At 42.6% G+C, this 14,190-nt stretch overlaps 2 protein-coding genes and 8 non-coding genes across 19 annotated transcripts in view; 9 read left to right on the forward strand and 1 right to left on the reverse strand.

Moving 5' to 3' along the window:
• Positions 1 to 29: 29 nt before the first annotated feature.
• Positions 30 to 12,427, forward strand: TAF1D (TATA-box binding protein associated factor, RNA polymerase I subunit D). 7 transcript variants are annotated; one of them, XM_039718557.1, is made up of 16 exons: positions 30 to 91; positions 368 to 441; positions 2,136 to 2,384; positions 2,488 to 2,935; positions 3,197 to 3,372; positions 3,945 to 4,005; positions 4,312 to 4,594; positions 6,075 to 6,126; positions 6,420 to 6,573; positions 7,328 to 7,447; positions 7,797 to 7,844; positions 8,605 to 8,641; positions 8,957 to 9,024; positions 10,686 to 10,752; positions 11,639 to 11,711; positions 12,356 to 12,427. In XM_039718557.1, exons 3-7 carry the CDS (start codon positions 2,149 to 2,151, stop codon positions 4,414 to 4,416), a joined length of 1,026 nt encoding a protein of 341 aa, XP_039574491.1. In that variant the 5' UTR covers positions 30 to 91; positions 368 to 441; positions 2,136 to 2,148; the 3' UTR covers positions 4,417 to 4,594; positions 6,075 to 6,126; positions 6,420 to 6,573; positions 7,328 to 7,447; positions 7,797 to 7,844; positions 8,605 to 8,641; positions 8,957 to 9,024; positions 10,686 to 10,752; positions 11,639 to 11,711; positions 12,356 to 12,427. The 7 variants fall into 7 exon arrangements, with proteins under 7 accessions (XP_039574491.1, XP_039574492.1, XP_039574495.1 ...); XM_039718558.1 differs by having other exon boundaries at positions 4,312 to 4,487; XM_039718561.1 differs by having other exon boundaries at positions 4,312 to 4,463.
• LOC120506796 lies at positions 5,859 to 5,930 on the forward strand. The gene has a single exon (XR_005628599.1). It is a non-coding gene; the product is annotated as a small nucleolar RNA SNORD5 (small nucleolar RNA).
• On the forward strand, positions 7,096 to 7,222 carry LOC120506795. The gene has a single exon (XR_005628598.1). It is a non-coding gene; the product is annotated as a small nucleolar RNA SNORA40 (small nucleolar RNA).
• Positions 7,540 to 7,678, forward strand: LOC120506798. The gene has a single exon (XR_005628601.1). It is a non-coding gene; the product is annotated as a small nucleolar RNA SNORA8 (small nucleolar RNA).
• On the forward strand, positions 7,996 to 8,127 carry LOC120506791. The gene has a single exon (XR_005628594.1). It is a non-coding gene; the product is annotated as a small nucleolar RNA SNORA1 (small nucleolar RNA).
• LOC120506797 lies at positions 8,810 to 8,882 on the forward strand. Its single transcript, XR_005628600.1, has one exon. It is a non-coding gene; the product is annotated as a small nucleolar RNA Z40 (small nucleolar RNA).
• On the forward strand, positions 9,553 to 9,684 carry LOC120506792. The gene has a single exon (XR_005628595.1). It is a non-coding gene; the product is annotated as a small nucleolar RNA SNORA18 (small nucleolar RNA).
• On the forward strand, positions 10,407 to 10,532 carry LOC120506799. The gene has a single exon (XR_005628602.1). It is a non-coding gene; the product is annotated as a small nucleolar RNA SNORA8 (small nucleolar RNA).
• On the forward strand, positions 11,755 to 11,884 carry LOC120506800. Its single transcript, XR_005628603.1, has one exon. It is a non-coding gene; the product is annotated as a small nucleolar RNA SNORA25 (small nucleolar RNA).
• Positions 12,428 to 12,992: 565 nt separating the features above from the next.
• Positions 12,993 to 14,190, reverse strand: part of CEP295 (centrosomal protein 295) — a 44,099-nt gene continuing 42,901 nt past the window's right edge. For all 4 annotated transcript variants that reach the window (XM_039718573.1, XM_039718575.1, XM_039718572.1 and 1 more), the window contains exon 29: positions 12,993 to 13,439. In XM_039718573.1, coding sequence (XP_039574507.1) covers positions 13,392 to 13,439 — 48 coding nt within the window. In that variant the 3' untranslated portion in view covers positions 12,993 to 13,391. The remainder of the gene's footprint in view (positions 13,440 to 14,190) is intronic.

A 14,190-nucleotide genomic window follows, 5' to 3' on the forward strand; every position in this document is an offset into this window, starting at 1 on the left:
CCGGCCCGCGCGCCTCTCGCGAGCTCCCGGCGCTATTTAAGGCGCGGGCGGCCATTGCGCGGCCTTTGCGGCGGGGCAGCGGCGGGCGCAGGTAGGCTGCTCCTGGCGGGCGCATCCGCCGCCATCCGCGCTGCCGGGGCCCGGCGCCGCGGAAGCCGGGGGTGGAGGGACGGTCCGGGCGCTCTGGAGTCGTGCCCCAAGGAGCGTGTGGCGGCGGGGTGTCCCCGGCCCTGGTGACTTGGGGCCTGCCCGTGGCGCCGGCCCCAGCGCGCCGCTGCTGCAGCCGAGCCTGGCGAGCGGGCGAGTGGTGTGCCTGGAGCCTTGGTCAGGTTTTCAGCAAGGTTAAATGGTTGCTTTTCTTCCCCAGGGGATCTGCGTGCTGTGCCAGCGCTGCAGGCCGGAGCTGCGGCAGAGACCTCGAGGGATGCTGAGCTGCGACTTGTGAGTAGCACGCAGGGCGTGTGCGCTCGGAGCGGCATTGCTGCCGCTGGGCTGGTTGGTTTTGTTTCTGGGCTTCGTGTCTGTCAGGCCAGGGGTGAACCCGTGAGCAGTGTGCCTGCAGAGGCACGAAGGCCTTTCTCGTTGAGAGGGACCCAAAATGAACTCAGGATTGGAGCTGTGGCCTCACCAGTGCTGAGTACAGGAGGACAATCCCTGCCCTGCTCCTGCTGGCCTCCCTATTGCTGACCCAGGCCTGGATGCCATTGGCCTTCTTGGCTGCCTGGGCACACCCTGGATCATATTGGGCTGCTGTTAACCAGCACCCCCAGGGCCTTCTCTGCTGTGACCCAGGTGCAGGACTCAGCACTTTGCTTTGTTAAATCTCACTCACTTGGCTTTAGCTTGTCAAATCCAGCTTGTGCAGACACCTGCAGTCTTCCTGCCCTCCAGCAGAATAGCATTCCCACCCAGCTTGGTGCCACCTGGAAGCTGAATGAGGATGCATTTAAGACCAGCTACCAGCTGGATGTAACTCCATTCAGCACCACTCTTAGGGCCCAGCCATCCACCCAGTTTTTCATCCAGACCATGAGCAGCCAGTTCCTCCAGGAGAATGCTGTGAGAAATGGTGTCCAAAGCTTTACTGAAGTGCAGGCAAACAACATCCACAGCCTTTGCCTCATACATTGGTCATAGAAGGAGATCAGGTGGGTCAGCTGAGGCCTGCCTTTCCTAAATTCATGCTGACTAGGTCCAGTCCTTTGCTTGATGTGCATGTGCCCTCGGGATGATCTGCTGCAGGTTATGTGAGGGCATTGGATAAACTGCTCCGGTGTCTTCAGATGCTGAACTGTGTAATAACGTTTAAAATGTTAATGGGTTTGATAAGTTTGTAGAACTCTAAAACTCACAGTAAAATTAGAAAAATACCGGCCTACAGGGCTAGTAAATTACTAACAGGTAAAATAACTTCAGGCTCATGCAGAGGAAAGCTGGATTCTTTTGCTGTATGTTACAGTCCCTTTTGTACACACTTGTGCTACTAAAGAGCTGGACTGTGTTGTCTTGCAGATTCAAGTGGAAATTAGCATTTTGGTTCTGGTGCTGGTCTCTATAATGACTGAAAACCAAACAAATGGGTGATTTGATTGTTAAGAGCAGGAGATTTTAGGTGTCTTACAGCTCACAAAACAGAAGGAAGATGGCATAGCTTCTTATGATGACACTGGATTAATTTTAACGTTTTAAATCACAGTAAAGTAAATATTTTTGTATGACTTAAAAACTGCAATATCCTTACAAGTATAAGAAGCCATTGGCTATGTCTATGTGTACTTGTTTGGAGGAAAACTTATCCTAAGTAGGGAGAGGGTTCAAACATTCAGAATTCATCTCAGTAAAGTCTCTGAACAATCTTGCACCACTGATGTTTGCCTTCCTTTGGGCAAGAGCTGAACAAAAAAGACTAAAAAATCTTCTGACCTCAGTTATGCTGTGACTATCTTTGGGGTAAGTGGCTGTGACTTACATGTTAGTATGAAGAATATAACTGGTCGTGGTTGATAGGAAAATTTCTGCTCAGGTTTCCTCAGGATTGTCCTTAAGTTTACCCTGTGATCATGAATGGAGTAGAAGAAAGTTTGTTACCTGATTAATGTAAATTTTTATTTTCTTGAATTCTCATTGCTTTTTAGGGCAAACTGAAACATGACTGATACAGATGAATCCCAGTCTTCTGGCTCTGATTACCCTGATGCCCAAGAGCTGATCAGCCCTCAGCAGAAGGAGCCATCTGAGGTGTGTTTATGGCACAGGAATACAGGAACAGAGCGGTCAAGGCAGAAGGTGGCTGCTTTTGGGGAGTCTTCAGATCATCCTGAGAGCACGTGTAAATCACCAGCTGCTTCAGCTGAGGTTTTACTGATCAGCAGTGATTCAGAAAGGTGAGTTTTTATCTCTAGTCCAGAATTTTCCCTGTGGAGAACCCGTGTAATGTATCATAAAAGTGAACCTTCTTTTGAAAGTAAATACTTTTTTCTTCTTCAGTGATGTCTCTGCTGCTCGTCCTGAGTGCTCCACTGCACCTTCAAAGCAGAAAAGGCAATCTCAGTATTCAAGGCAACAAGCTGAATCTGTTACAGAAGTACCTGACAATGACAGCTCCTCAGATTCTTCACTGTCTCCTCAAAGTCCAGGGAAATCATTAGAAGCTTCCAAGCAGCAAAAGTCAAAACTCAATTTGAAGGCCATTTTTGCCTATCACTTCAGGGGAAGGAAGTTCAGAGCAGCTGCACACCGAAGATACAAAAAGAACACATGGAAGAGCAAGAAGAAAAAGTATGAGAGCACACACATGCCCACAGGGAGGCCCCCACTGACAGCATCACCACAGGAACAAAAGAGGAGGCTCCTAGACAGAGGTTTTCAATTCCCTTTTGTTGAAAAACATTATGGGAAGAAGCATATTCCCTTAAAGATGGTTCTTGGCTATGAGGTAAGTCCTCTGTTTTGTGGGATAAATATTTTCTTAAGTCTAAAAATTAAGAATTGAAATGGGCTGTGTTGTGCTTCTACTAGAATAAAATGGGTTGTACTTCTGTTTAATAAGACACTTGATGTTGTAAAATTAATACCTTTTAAAGCAAACACTGCAAGAATATCTATTGGTGTTGATAGAATGTTACGTTATCAGTTCATAATGTAAATGTGTTACAGTGGTATTTTTCATATCTTACCTGAGTATTTTTTTCTACAGCAAGCAGCTGCAAAGGGATATTTCAAGTATATTGAAGTGCTTAAATACGAAGAACATCTTAAAAAAGCTTTGAAAGCCCTTCAGGCCAGTGACGACTTAGAAAAAGAGTGCATGGTGTTACGGAAACACAAATACCTAGATGATGAAGGCCCCATTTCTCCTATTCAGGAGACAGAGTAAGTTCATCTTTACTTGCTTTTTTGTGCTTTACTAACATATAAGTGTGTGTATCAAGTTCAGTTGTTGTCCTGACCTTTTAACCTATGAAAGCATTGTTTATTGTGGGAACAAAGCACTCTACCACTTGGGATATTCTGTGTTTGTAGATGGTGACTTAAAAGTTCTCACAGAAATAAGTATGTTTAATTTGATCTGAAGATTGATAATTTTTGGCAGAAATTGAAATAAAGTATTTGGTGAAATGCACTCCTCTAATGTTATCCCATATCAAATAGTTTCCTAAAACAAAGACTAAAGGATAATTTTAATACCTTTTTACATTATTAAAAACCAAAATGTTATCTTTGGTCTTCAGGGTCAGGCAATTAGCTTAGTGTAGTAAAAAGATCAGTAAATCAGCAAGAATACTTGCTGTTGTAAATGCAACAGCAAGTAACCTTTAGAAAGCCTAAAAGACAATATTAAAGGTATAGTGCTGTTTTTCAGCTACTGTTCAGTTAAGGGCTTGTAGTTTACCCATTTTAAAGTCTATAAAAGTGCACAGTTTGATCTAAATTTTTTATTTCAGTGATGATGATGAGGAGAGCTTGAATTCTGATACTCAGGAACAACTTGATGCCAGAGTAGTGGTAAGTAAGCACTCCTTAACTTCAGAAACACTCTAGCCTTTCTGTTCTGAAGTTCAAGAATTAGTAGATAATGTCTTCAGTATTCAGTTCTTGAGCTTAGATCCAGAGTTAAGTGTGACCTCTGAATTCTGATTTTAGTGCAGAAGGAGCTTGATAGTCCACTCTTTTCTTCAATGTAATGCTGAAATGTATAGGAATTCTGTAGTGCTCTGTAGAGTCCTTAAAATCCACATGTTTACTACTAAAATCTTATATAAGTATCTCAAAACTAGACTCATTACTACTTCTGTCTTCCAATTTTCTTAGGAGAACAGCTCTTTCATTCTAAGCAGCACAATTCCCAGTAAAAAAAAGTCAAAGCCAAGAAGAAAATGTGCAAAAGCACCTGAAGTGATTGAAATAGTGGATTAAGAAGATGGTGCAAGAGAGCTCTGTGCCTCTGCAGGGCTCACACCTCGGTGAGCAGCAGATGGACCAATGAGGTAGCAGTGGTCATTGTTCAGATACCTCTTTCTTGGGCCTGTTTGGTTTAAAACATTGCTCTGGAATCAGTGTTCAGCCCTCCACCCGGCTGCCTGTTTGGCTTTTTGTGAGTATATTGGGCTTGTGCCTGGGACAGTTGCAAAAATAGAATAACCTGTCCTCATGCTAAGATTTTGAATGTCTTCTGTGGTGTTCTCTGTCAAGAGCACAGGATAGAAAAGGATGTGTATACAGAAAAGCATGAATACATCTGTATGCTCAAGTTGAAAGGGCAGTTTAGAGCCTTTCTTTCATAGATGATTCTGTGGGGAGTCCTAGAGAGGTTGTTTTTCTGCCTTAGCGGTGCAGCTTTGAAATACTTTAGAAGTTAAAGGGTTGAAGAAAGAATTATAGCTTTATGCAAGTGCCAACCATAAAAAGGCAAAAGTGGTTGGTCAGTTTTTGCAAAGGTCTATTGAAAAAATGTGGTTCATGGATTTGAATGATAATAAAATCCAATTTTGTATGGTTGAGGTTGTCTATTCCATGTGGAATAAACTCTCAGAAAACTAATTCTCTGCTCCTTAATCTAATACAAAAATCTGAAGTTGTAAGTTATTGCGTAAATAACTAACAGTATAGTGAATCTTGGGTCAAAAATTACTTTTTCCCTCTTTCCCCCCTCTACCCAGAACGGCTTCTGATGTGGACATGGCTTAGCAGAAGCTAAAAGTTCTTTAGTAACAGTACTTGCCAGGCATTGCCCCAGCTGCAAATACCTTTCTGAAAGGCGTTTTAGTAGTGGGAAACATGGCTAGTGTTTGGAAATGGTCTGAATATCCCCATGTCCTCCTGCAGCAGTTTTGGTAGCTGATCGTTTAAAATGTTAACTTGTGAATCAGGAAAATTTAAAAATTAGTCACCTCACAGCCTCACTCAATAGTCTTAACCAAATTGCTGTCAGCAGCTAACTGGCAGCTGTTCAGTGGGTAAAAGTAATCTGTGCTGAACAAGTGTGTTGTCAGAAAAAGGCTTTGTCTGCTGATGAAATTTCCTTCAAATGAAACTGACAGTCTGAGGAGATTTGCAGTAGGTGCTCAACATTGAGAGCAAGTCAAGCTGTGTTATTTACATGCTTGAATTAAGGTCCCAGACCTTTGTAAGGAAGTTTCCCAAACATATCTCGATAGCTCTAGCTAGAACTGCAAAACTTACTCTGCAGCATTTAAATATCACAACTAAAACTGGTTCAGAGTTAATGGCTAAATGTAACTCTTTTAGATGTCTTCCTGAGAAATACTTGAAGGCTTGAAAGACTCACCCTGGATCAAGGAGTGGGGTTCTTGGTAGGGCACACTGAGTGGGGTATGAGTAGTCCTGTTCATTCTGCAGTTCATGTGGTGAATTTGGCTGTTCAGCTGCTGAGTGACTCAAAAATAAACTAAATTTCAATCCTGATTAGAACTGGATAAATATATTTGTGAAAGTCAAGCTTATTACAGCTGCTAAATTGGTTGTTAAAATCTGTCTTTGACTTCAGGAATCTTTAGTTGTTTGACTGTATATGACAATATTTTCACTTTGTTTTTCTTGTCTTTCCTGTCTAGTTTCTGTTGCTTTTGGAAGATGAAATACCTCTTGGTTTTCTTGCTGCATAAGGTAAGCTTGGGTTTCAGTTTTGTTTCCTTTAGGTAGCTTTTTTTCCATTATTTCACAAAAGGTTTTGAAAAAGCAGTGCTCCGTAGTTAAATACATTGGAGTGCTCCATAGCTGAGCAGCAGCTTGTGAGTGTGAAACTTCCCGGGTATGAGTTCAGTGCTGTATACCTTTCATCAGTCTGACCAAAATTAGAGCCTGTAGCCTCTCTCTAAACAAAAACTTCAGTTCTTGAATACTTCAAAGTGCAGTTTTTGTTAAAAAACAAAAGTTTTACCTGCTGTCAAATGCTGCAGCTTTTATCTGATTTGGCTTGGACAACACTGCCTGGAATTTTCTCTGCTGAAGATGCTGAAGAACTACTTTCCTCTCAGTGTCTTCGTGGTGCCTCACCCACACTTTTTGTGCCAGGGTGTATCAACAGCTGCAGCTTCTGGTGGCTTCCCTGTGGTAAAATTCCATCTTAATGTATATCTCTTGCAAGAGCAGGAGGGACAGCAGAGAGCAACTGGTAGTCTTGCATGTACATGGCTGTGAAAGCTTCTTACTGTAGGATGTCGCCAAGTTTGCACGGCTTGGGATAGTGTAGGGAATAGCATGGAAGAAAGCACCTGGTAAGGATACAGCATAGGGAAATCCCTTTGACGTCGGGAACACTGAGCTGAGGGTGGGCAAGAAGTGAAACCTGACAAGAACATTCTTGAGGGAAGGGGTAGGAGCAGACATCTCACTTGGCTGTTGCTGTAGGTGGAGACCTGCACTAGGAAGCACTTCAGGTTGGCACAGTGTCAGTTGTTCTGAGGAGTGTATGTGATTCTGAACTCCTCACAACAATTACCTTGGTTCGAGCTACCACCTCTGGGACTGGACAGCGTGGAACTGTCAGGTTCTACTGCTAACAGGAAGTGTATAGTCAGTTGGGAAGTAGCTTCAAATGCTGTAGTAAAAAAATGAATGTGTTCAGTCTGTTCCAGCACTTGATCAGGTTTTGTCTTTGGCTGTAGACAAAAACCTGGAACCTAGTGCTTAGAAAAAACCCTTCGTTTGCAACCCACAGCTGATGAATGTATTGGTTGTGTTACATTTAAGAAGGGACAATATTTGCATGGCCTCAAGTAGCATTCATTAGTTCGACTACTGATCCATCTAGAGTTTTGTGTTCTGAATTTTCAGAAGTGTAGTTTGGTTGTATCTTTCTTTGCAGATGAGCACACTCACACTGCAGCAGCAGTTGTAACTACTTGGAGATGTCTTGAATTCTTATGGCTGAGATTCACAAATCCTTTACTTCTTTGGACATCTGTGCAACACAGTAGCAAAAGAGGTGAGCTTTGTGTTTCTTCTGAGCTTCACCATAAGACCATTGGGTTTCTTCAGTTTAGTGCTGTTCCCACAGCAAGTAATCAGACTAATTTGTGCACTGTATGGTATCTGCACCCAGCAGTGTCTTCCTGATGGGCTGTTCAAAAAGCAGTGCTACAGTATTTCAACAGCTGGCATCGTTGGTTTTCATGCAGATGTGCTGGTTAAACTTGGTATTTCTGTTGAAACAAGTAGATTTAGTGTTTCCTTAGTGTGCAGATTTTCAAATACAACATCAAAAAACTGTTAAACTGTTACGGGATAAAAGTATAGTTAAATAGTGACATTATTCCAAAATATTTTTTTTAAAGGGGCATGCCTGTGATGTGTGGAACAGATTGGAAAGCCTCTACTCAAGTGTAAGTATTGAGGAAACAGCAGTTGTGTTTTTCCCTAGGTAGAGGTAGTTGTATGAAGAGAAAAGTTCAATTCTTAGCTTCTTTCCTTCTGACAAGGGAAAAAAAGTATTTAAAAAAAACAGGCTATTCCAAAGACAGTGTGGAGTTTTTATGCCTCGTTCTTCAGCGCCTGGACACAACCTGCAGTGTGTCTGAATTGGAAAACGTGGCTAGAAGAGTAACAGGTTCTGCTTTCCTCGCTGTATACTTCATTGCAGTGGTGACAATGAGACCTGTAACAAGTTCACTTAGTGGGACAGTTCTGAAAACATACTTAAAAATGAAGCTACTACAGAATTTAAGCATACCTGTCAGTTGATGTGCCTCAATTCTGCATTCTGTGTACTAAAAGAAGTAGAATCAGCAGGTAGAGAAAAATACTTGCAGTGCTGAATTCCTGTAGAGGGTTTATTAAAAGCATATTTTCAAGGTGTCTTACAATGATCTCTTCCATGCTTTCTTTGTGAGGTAACTCCCTTAGTCTTACCTTCTGTGTCATAGTGCTCTAGTTCCTGCAGATGGACCTTGTTGGTAGTTGTGTGATAAATTGGGCTGTGGTTTGATTGCAGATAAAGTGTATCATCAACATTCAGCCAGTGTAAATGGATTTCTGTCTGCCTGGCTCCATACTGGGATAAAAGCACCCAAGTCTTGATGAACAGCTAAATTACTGAGGAAACTTGAAAGTATTACTTAGATACAACAATTTATTTTATTTTAGGAAATGCACCTGATGTCCCTTCTGAACTAGCATCTTGGTAAGTTTGTGTCACTTTTTTTTTTTACCTTTGCCTGTTTCAGGTCAGCCACCTGTCTTTAACATTGTGAGCTGGTTATGCTGCTGCTCCTCTCTTACTGAGAATATGCATTGTTGTTTCCAAAAACATGAGAACTTACTTTCCCTAAACTTAAGAATGCTGTGAGAAAATTGTTGTGATGATTGGCAAAATGTTCAACTGCTCTGAAGAGAGTGAGTGAGAAGAGCCTTTCTGAACAAATCTGCTTAGAACTGCTGTATGTTCTGCTGATTTGTATTCTGGTTTGTAACTGTACTTGTTCTTTTCTGGTGGCAGGTACTTAGAGAAAAAAAGAGGAAGAAATGCAGGCTGCCATTTCACAGAAGTCTGAAGCTGCTTCAGGGGTTAGTGTGACACCTGAAGTTCTGCCTGTACCTTAAAGACTGAAGGGGCTGTGGTTGTCAGTAGGCCAGAAGTCTCTCAGACTAAGCTTACTGTTTTGTGAAGGTTTTAGGGACAGTTTTCAACATTACACTGCTATATCTTAATGAATCATTCATCCTGTTAAGGGAAGAATTTATTCTATTTTAAGTTTGCCCAAGGAATGCTCATATAAATTCCTCAGTCAAGAACAAGGTGAACAGGTTAACTGCTTAAACTAGTAGTTTTGATCAGTAAGTTACATGTAATAGGAAATCTACAGGGAGGATTCTGCAGAGTTCTGTAGATAATTCCCATTGATGTTTGCTTCTCTGGTAACTTGTAATTAAAAACTACTAATATGAAGGAGATGCTAGTGTATCATTTACCCTCTTCCTTCCCCAAAATGTCTTGAAACAACATAAAATGTCACTTACTGCGATCTGTACCAGATACCTTCCCAGTCTGATTTTTATTTATTCTCTTTTGTGTTGATTTATAGTACCAGAAGTGTTGAGGTCTATCCCGATGGGATCTTTTCTGTAGGTTCATGTCGTTGGAAACGCCTCACAGAACAAACTTGTGGTTTGGCTTTACCCACTTAACTACCTGTTAGCTCTGTGGGATACAACTGCAAGACAAATCTTAGCATAGAGTCTGAGGAATGCAGGATGCTCAGTGTTCTCCTTTAGGTGCACTACAACATGCTTGGAATACAAAACAAAAAGGGATTCAAGTGGAAAAGCTTGGTTGGAGTAAAAAGTCTGTGTGTTCTGGGACTTCAGGTGCAGCTGACACTCTGAATTACATGAACTTAGTTTCTTCGCCAGGTTTTTGTCTAGGACTTGTAACACAATTTTTTGCTGCTTGTTTTCTGGATGGCTTGAAACAGTCTATTCCCCCCCTTTAATCATGCAAGAGTGATTATTATTTCTTGTTTCAGTGGCTGTAGGTAAGAAGAGACAGCACTGTAATGTCTGTTACGAAGCAACTTCAAAAACTTGCTGCATTTTTTGTATCGAGAGATGCTCCACAGTTTCTCATACTGAGCAGCAGTATTTGGTTAATTTCTTCAAGTATGGGGGTTTAAAGAGTTCATTTCTGAGCAGCTCAGCCACTGTACTGCTTTACTGTTAAAATCCCTCGATTCTCTTCTATAGAACAAAGAGTTCAAAGTAAAAGAAGCAAAGTAAAAAGTATAACTCTTCACACAGGAGAATTCTGAAGCTGCTGTTGTGTTAGTCTGTTCTCCCTCTCAGCTGCACGGCAGTTTTGTGAAGAGCACCTCGTACTCCCTGACACCCACTGGTGTCTGCAAGAAGCTCAAATGTAAACTGAGCTGTTGTGGTTGAAGGTCTGTGGCTGTTGCAGTGTTGTGGTACCTGCACCCAGCAGCCTTCTGGTGGGATGTTCAAAAAGCAGTGCAGCATTTGGCATCCTTGGTTTTCAATCTGCTGTGTCTGTTAAACCTGGTATCTTTCCTGAAACAGTCTTTAACCTCTTCAGGGATTTCAGTGTACTTACTGTCTGTTTTCATGTAACAAATGAAAGTAAATGTTTTCATTTGTCTTCATTTTGATTATCTCTGTGAAATAGAGGCTACTAGCCTCTGGAACTCATAAGTGCGTTCAATTCTTTTTGACAGATGCTTGAGGATACAGAATGAAGTGAACTGCCCTGAGTTAAAAAGATGGAAGCAACTTGTTTGACAGGTAAGCACTTGGCTGTATTAGTTCCATATGATTTTACTTTGGTGTATTAGTTGGTGTATTAGCTTTGTATGACTGTAAACATGGGAACTACTAAACTGTTGTAGAACCGAGTCTAGAACTGGTTGTGTAGTACCAAGTGTAGAACTGGTTGTTGTAGTACCAGAGATTACTGGGTAGTAATCACTGCAGATCTTGGCAGTATCTGAGCAGATCACTCTTCTGTGAGTCATTCCTGTGTGTGTATACATACTTCTGCTTGCTGTCACAGTTGTGCAGCCATTTGTAGTACAGGTGTCTGAATTAAAATGCTGTTGGTTGTGAGGAATTCCTCAGTGCTTGGAGCTTGTGCCGTACTTTGGGCTTGTTCACAACTTGGGTTATGTATGGGCAGGATTGATTCATCCTTCACTGAAAAGATGGGCAGCTGGGTTATTGAGTGAAGTCCCATAAGAGCAGTGAGAGGAGTATCTGGTCATTACCAAGGCTGCTGGGATGTTGCTGTTTCTGGTGAGCTGTGGACATGACCATAAAGCAAATCCACCAGACTCCTGTCTTTGCCACATGATGTGGCACCAAGTCTGCTGGGAATAAAGTTTTAACACAGGTCAAGGACACAGTACTCCCTTCTGCTGTTAAGAGCAAGTTCCTCCTGAGGTGTGGGAATGTGGCTTGTAGGGATGTATCCTTGGGCACCTTCAAGGCTTAAGCTACAGGGGAAACAAAGTTCCAGTTGAGGGAAATTTGTAGATTGAATTCCAGAGCTCCTGGTGAAATATGGTTCTTTGGAACAGAAGCAAAAACAGGAGACATCAGCTGTTCCTTGCAATTTACACCCAAGGTGCACTTTTCCCCTGTACTAACCAAACCCAACTCTTGTAACTCCTAGGGTCTGCCACCAACTTGCTGTGTGTCAGAGGGATAAGAAACACCATGTGGGAGCTACCAGAGTGAGTGTGGAGGTAAGGGCACTTACGAAAAAAGCCAACACTGTCAAGAAATTGAAGGTCACTTCAAAGAGGGTTTGCGTGGCTGAAAAACCAGCAGCTCTTAACGCGGTGACCGCATAGTGAAATCCTCTGCAGGATGCCTTGGACACTCCGTGTGTGCTATGGTCTATTTGTGAGGAGATAACACCTCGTGGACTTGGGCTCCTGGGCTGAAGAAGGAAGGGCCTTACCCTGCTGCCTTGGGGCTTTTTGATGCTGAAATATAGAGAGGCTCAGTTCCATTCTGAAGCAGTAACATGCAGCATGAGGCATTAAAGAACAGGGCTGCTACAGCTGTGGCTTGAGCAGCCCAGCTGCTGCTTGTGTGTCCAGAGAAGGGCAGTGGAGCTGGGCAAGGCTCTGGAGCACAGGTTTAATGAGGAGCAGCTAAGGGAGATGGGGTTGTTAAGCCTGGAGGAAAGATGGCATAGGGGCAGCCTTTGCTTTGTACAACCACCTGAAAGGAGCTTGTGCTGAGGTGGGGGTTGGTCTGCCAATTAACAAGCAGCAGGATGACAGGAGGTGACCTCAATTTGTGCCAGGAGAGGTTTAGATTGGGTATTAGAAAGTTTTTTTTTTTTGATTGAAAATGCTAATAGATATTTTTCCTCTCTTAGATCCTGCTGATGTTGCTGCAAGCCTGCTCCAGTGAACTGCACAGCTGTTCCAAATAAAGAACTTTCTCTAGAGTGTTTATTGCAATTTTTTGAATTAAACATTCATTTTAACTTGCTATTCCATGCTCTACTGATAATCCCACAATTACAAATTCTCCACTTGACTCCATGGAGTTTAACAAATTGGTTCTGGGTTATGGTTCATCACTGCAGTGCATGCAACTGCACCAGACTGAAAGAAATGAGTGAAAAGAAGTGTGGAGTTAATTCATCAAAAATCAGCTTTCTAAGAGTTCCCTGGGAGCAGATTTAGAGGAGGCTGCAAAAATGAGCAAGGGATGGAGCACCTGTGCAGAGGCTCAGAGCTGGGGTTTTTCCTGGAACAAAATGCTCTGGAGAGATCTTGTTGGAGCTTTAAGCAGGACCTTTAAAGTTCTCCACCCCTAACTACTGCATGACTTGCTGAGATGCATTTTAACCAGAATGAGCATTAATTAAAAGCCCTTGGTACTGTACCTGTTAATAACTGAAGTTTACAGCAAAAGTTGAGCTTTGAATTTGACCTGATCTGCTTGGCTCAGAAAACAGGGATAGAAAACCTCTCTTTGGAAGAAGTAACAGTGTAAGATTTTTAATTCTCAATCTTAAATCACACAGTGCAAAGAACAGATTAAAAACTCCAGCTTTACAGGACTAATGTCCTGTTACCCAGAGATTCAAATAACTTTAAAACTTTATTTGAAAACATTTTATACATGTATATTACAAAACTTAGTATCTCTTTAAAATATTAACACATAAGAAAAGCCTTTCAGGCTAGTAACTCAATCTGAGACAATGAAGAAAGCAACACAGTCCATCTGTTGTGGTGAGCTCTGAACAGGGAACCACAGGGGTTTGGGGTACTCAGTTTTCCTGCAGCTTAAAGCTGAGGATTCCTAAATGGCTTTGCAATTCACCATTGAGGCTGCACCCCTCACTGGCCTGGGTTGTACCAACACCACCGCATGTCCTTGTTGCTCAAAGTCTTTCCCTGTCATGGTGCTTTCCAAGTCTTCTTGGCTCGCAGCTTCTCCAGCATTTTCTGCAAATAGAGCAAACCATGAGACCACGGTACTGAAGTGACTGCCCTAAAGCCAGCATGGCTGGGTACTGTAAATGAACAGCAGCAGTGGGCAGTGCTGCTCTGGACAGCAGTACCTCTGTTCCAAAAATGCCATATGGGCCAAAGGGCATGGGCAAGGTGTGCTTATTTCTCTTTTCTGTTCATTATGGGAAAGCAATGTAACAAAGAGGCACTCCTTCCACCACAGAGCAGGAGAGCTGATCATGGCTATATGCAAGAATTGGACCTGGATTCCCTACAGCCTGTTAGGATTATCCAGCATTTTCTTCCCTTCAGCTGGCTGAGGCACAGCACAGGAAAGGGGGTATGGACAAGCCTAAGGCCTATTGCTCAACCCTGTTCCACAACTACGGCCATCAAAAACCTGACAAGATTCTTGCACCTTTCAAGTTTGGGTATGCCCAGACTCTTGCCCTACCTAGAGTAGCCAAAGCAGCCCAAAAAACACCAAACCCAGAATGCTGCCTTAAAATGGAAATTTAGTCAAGTCTGGACTAAGGAAAAAGGCTGCAATTCTTTCTCTTGCTACTAAGTTTCCAGCAGCTGGAGCCTTTTTGCTCAAACTCCAGTCATAAAAAAATTCAGCCTGAGGCAGACACACTTTTTAGAGAAAACTTGAGCTCAGCTGTTGACAAGAAAATTCCTACATGAGCTGTACCAATGGCATCACTCAACATCCAGACTGGTTTGAGGGTCTCCATTTCAGCCC

This window comes from Passer montanus, unplaced genomic scaffold, assembly GCF_014805655.1.
Source record: "Passer montanus isolate IOZ18808 unplaced genomic scaffold, ASM1480565v1 scaffold4, whole genome shotgun sequence".
In the NCBI taxonomy this organism is placed as follows: Eukaryota; Metazoa; Chordata; class Aves; order Passeriformes; family Passeridae; genus Passer; species Passer montanus.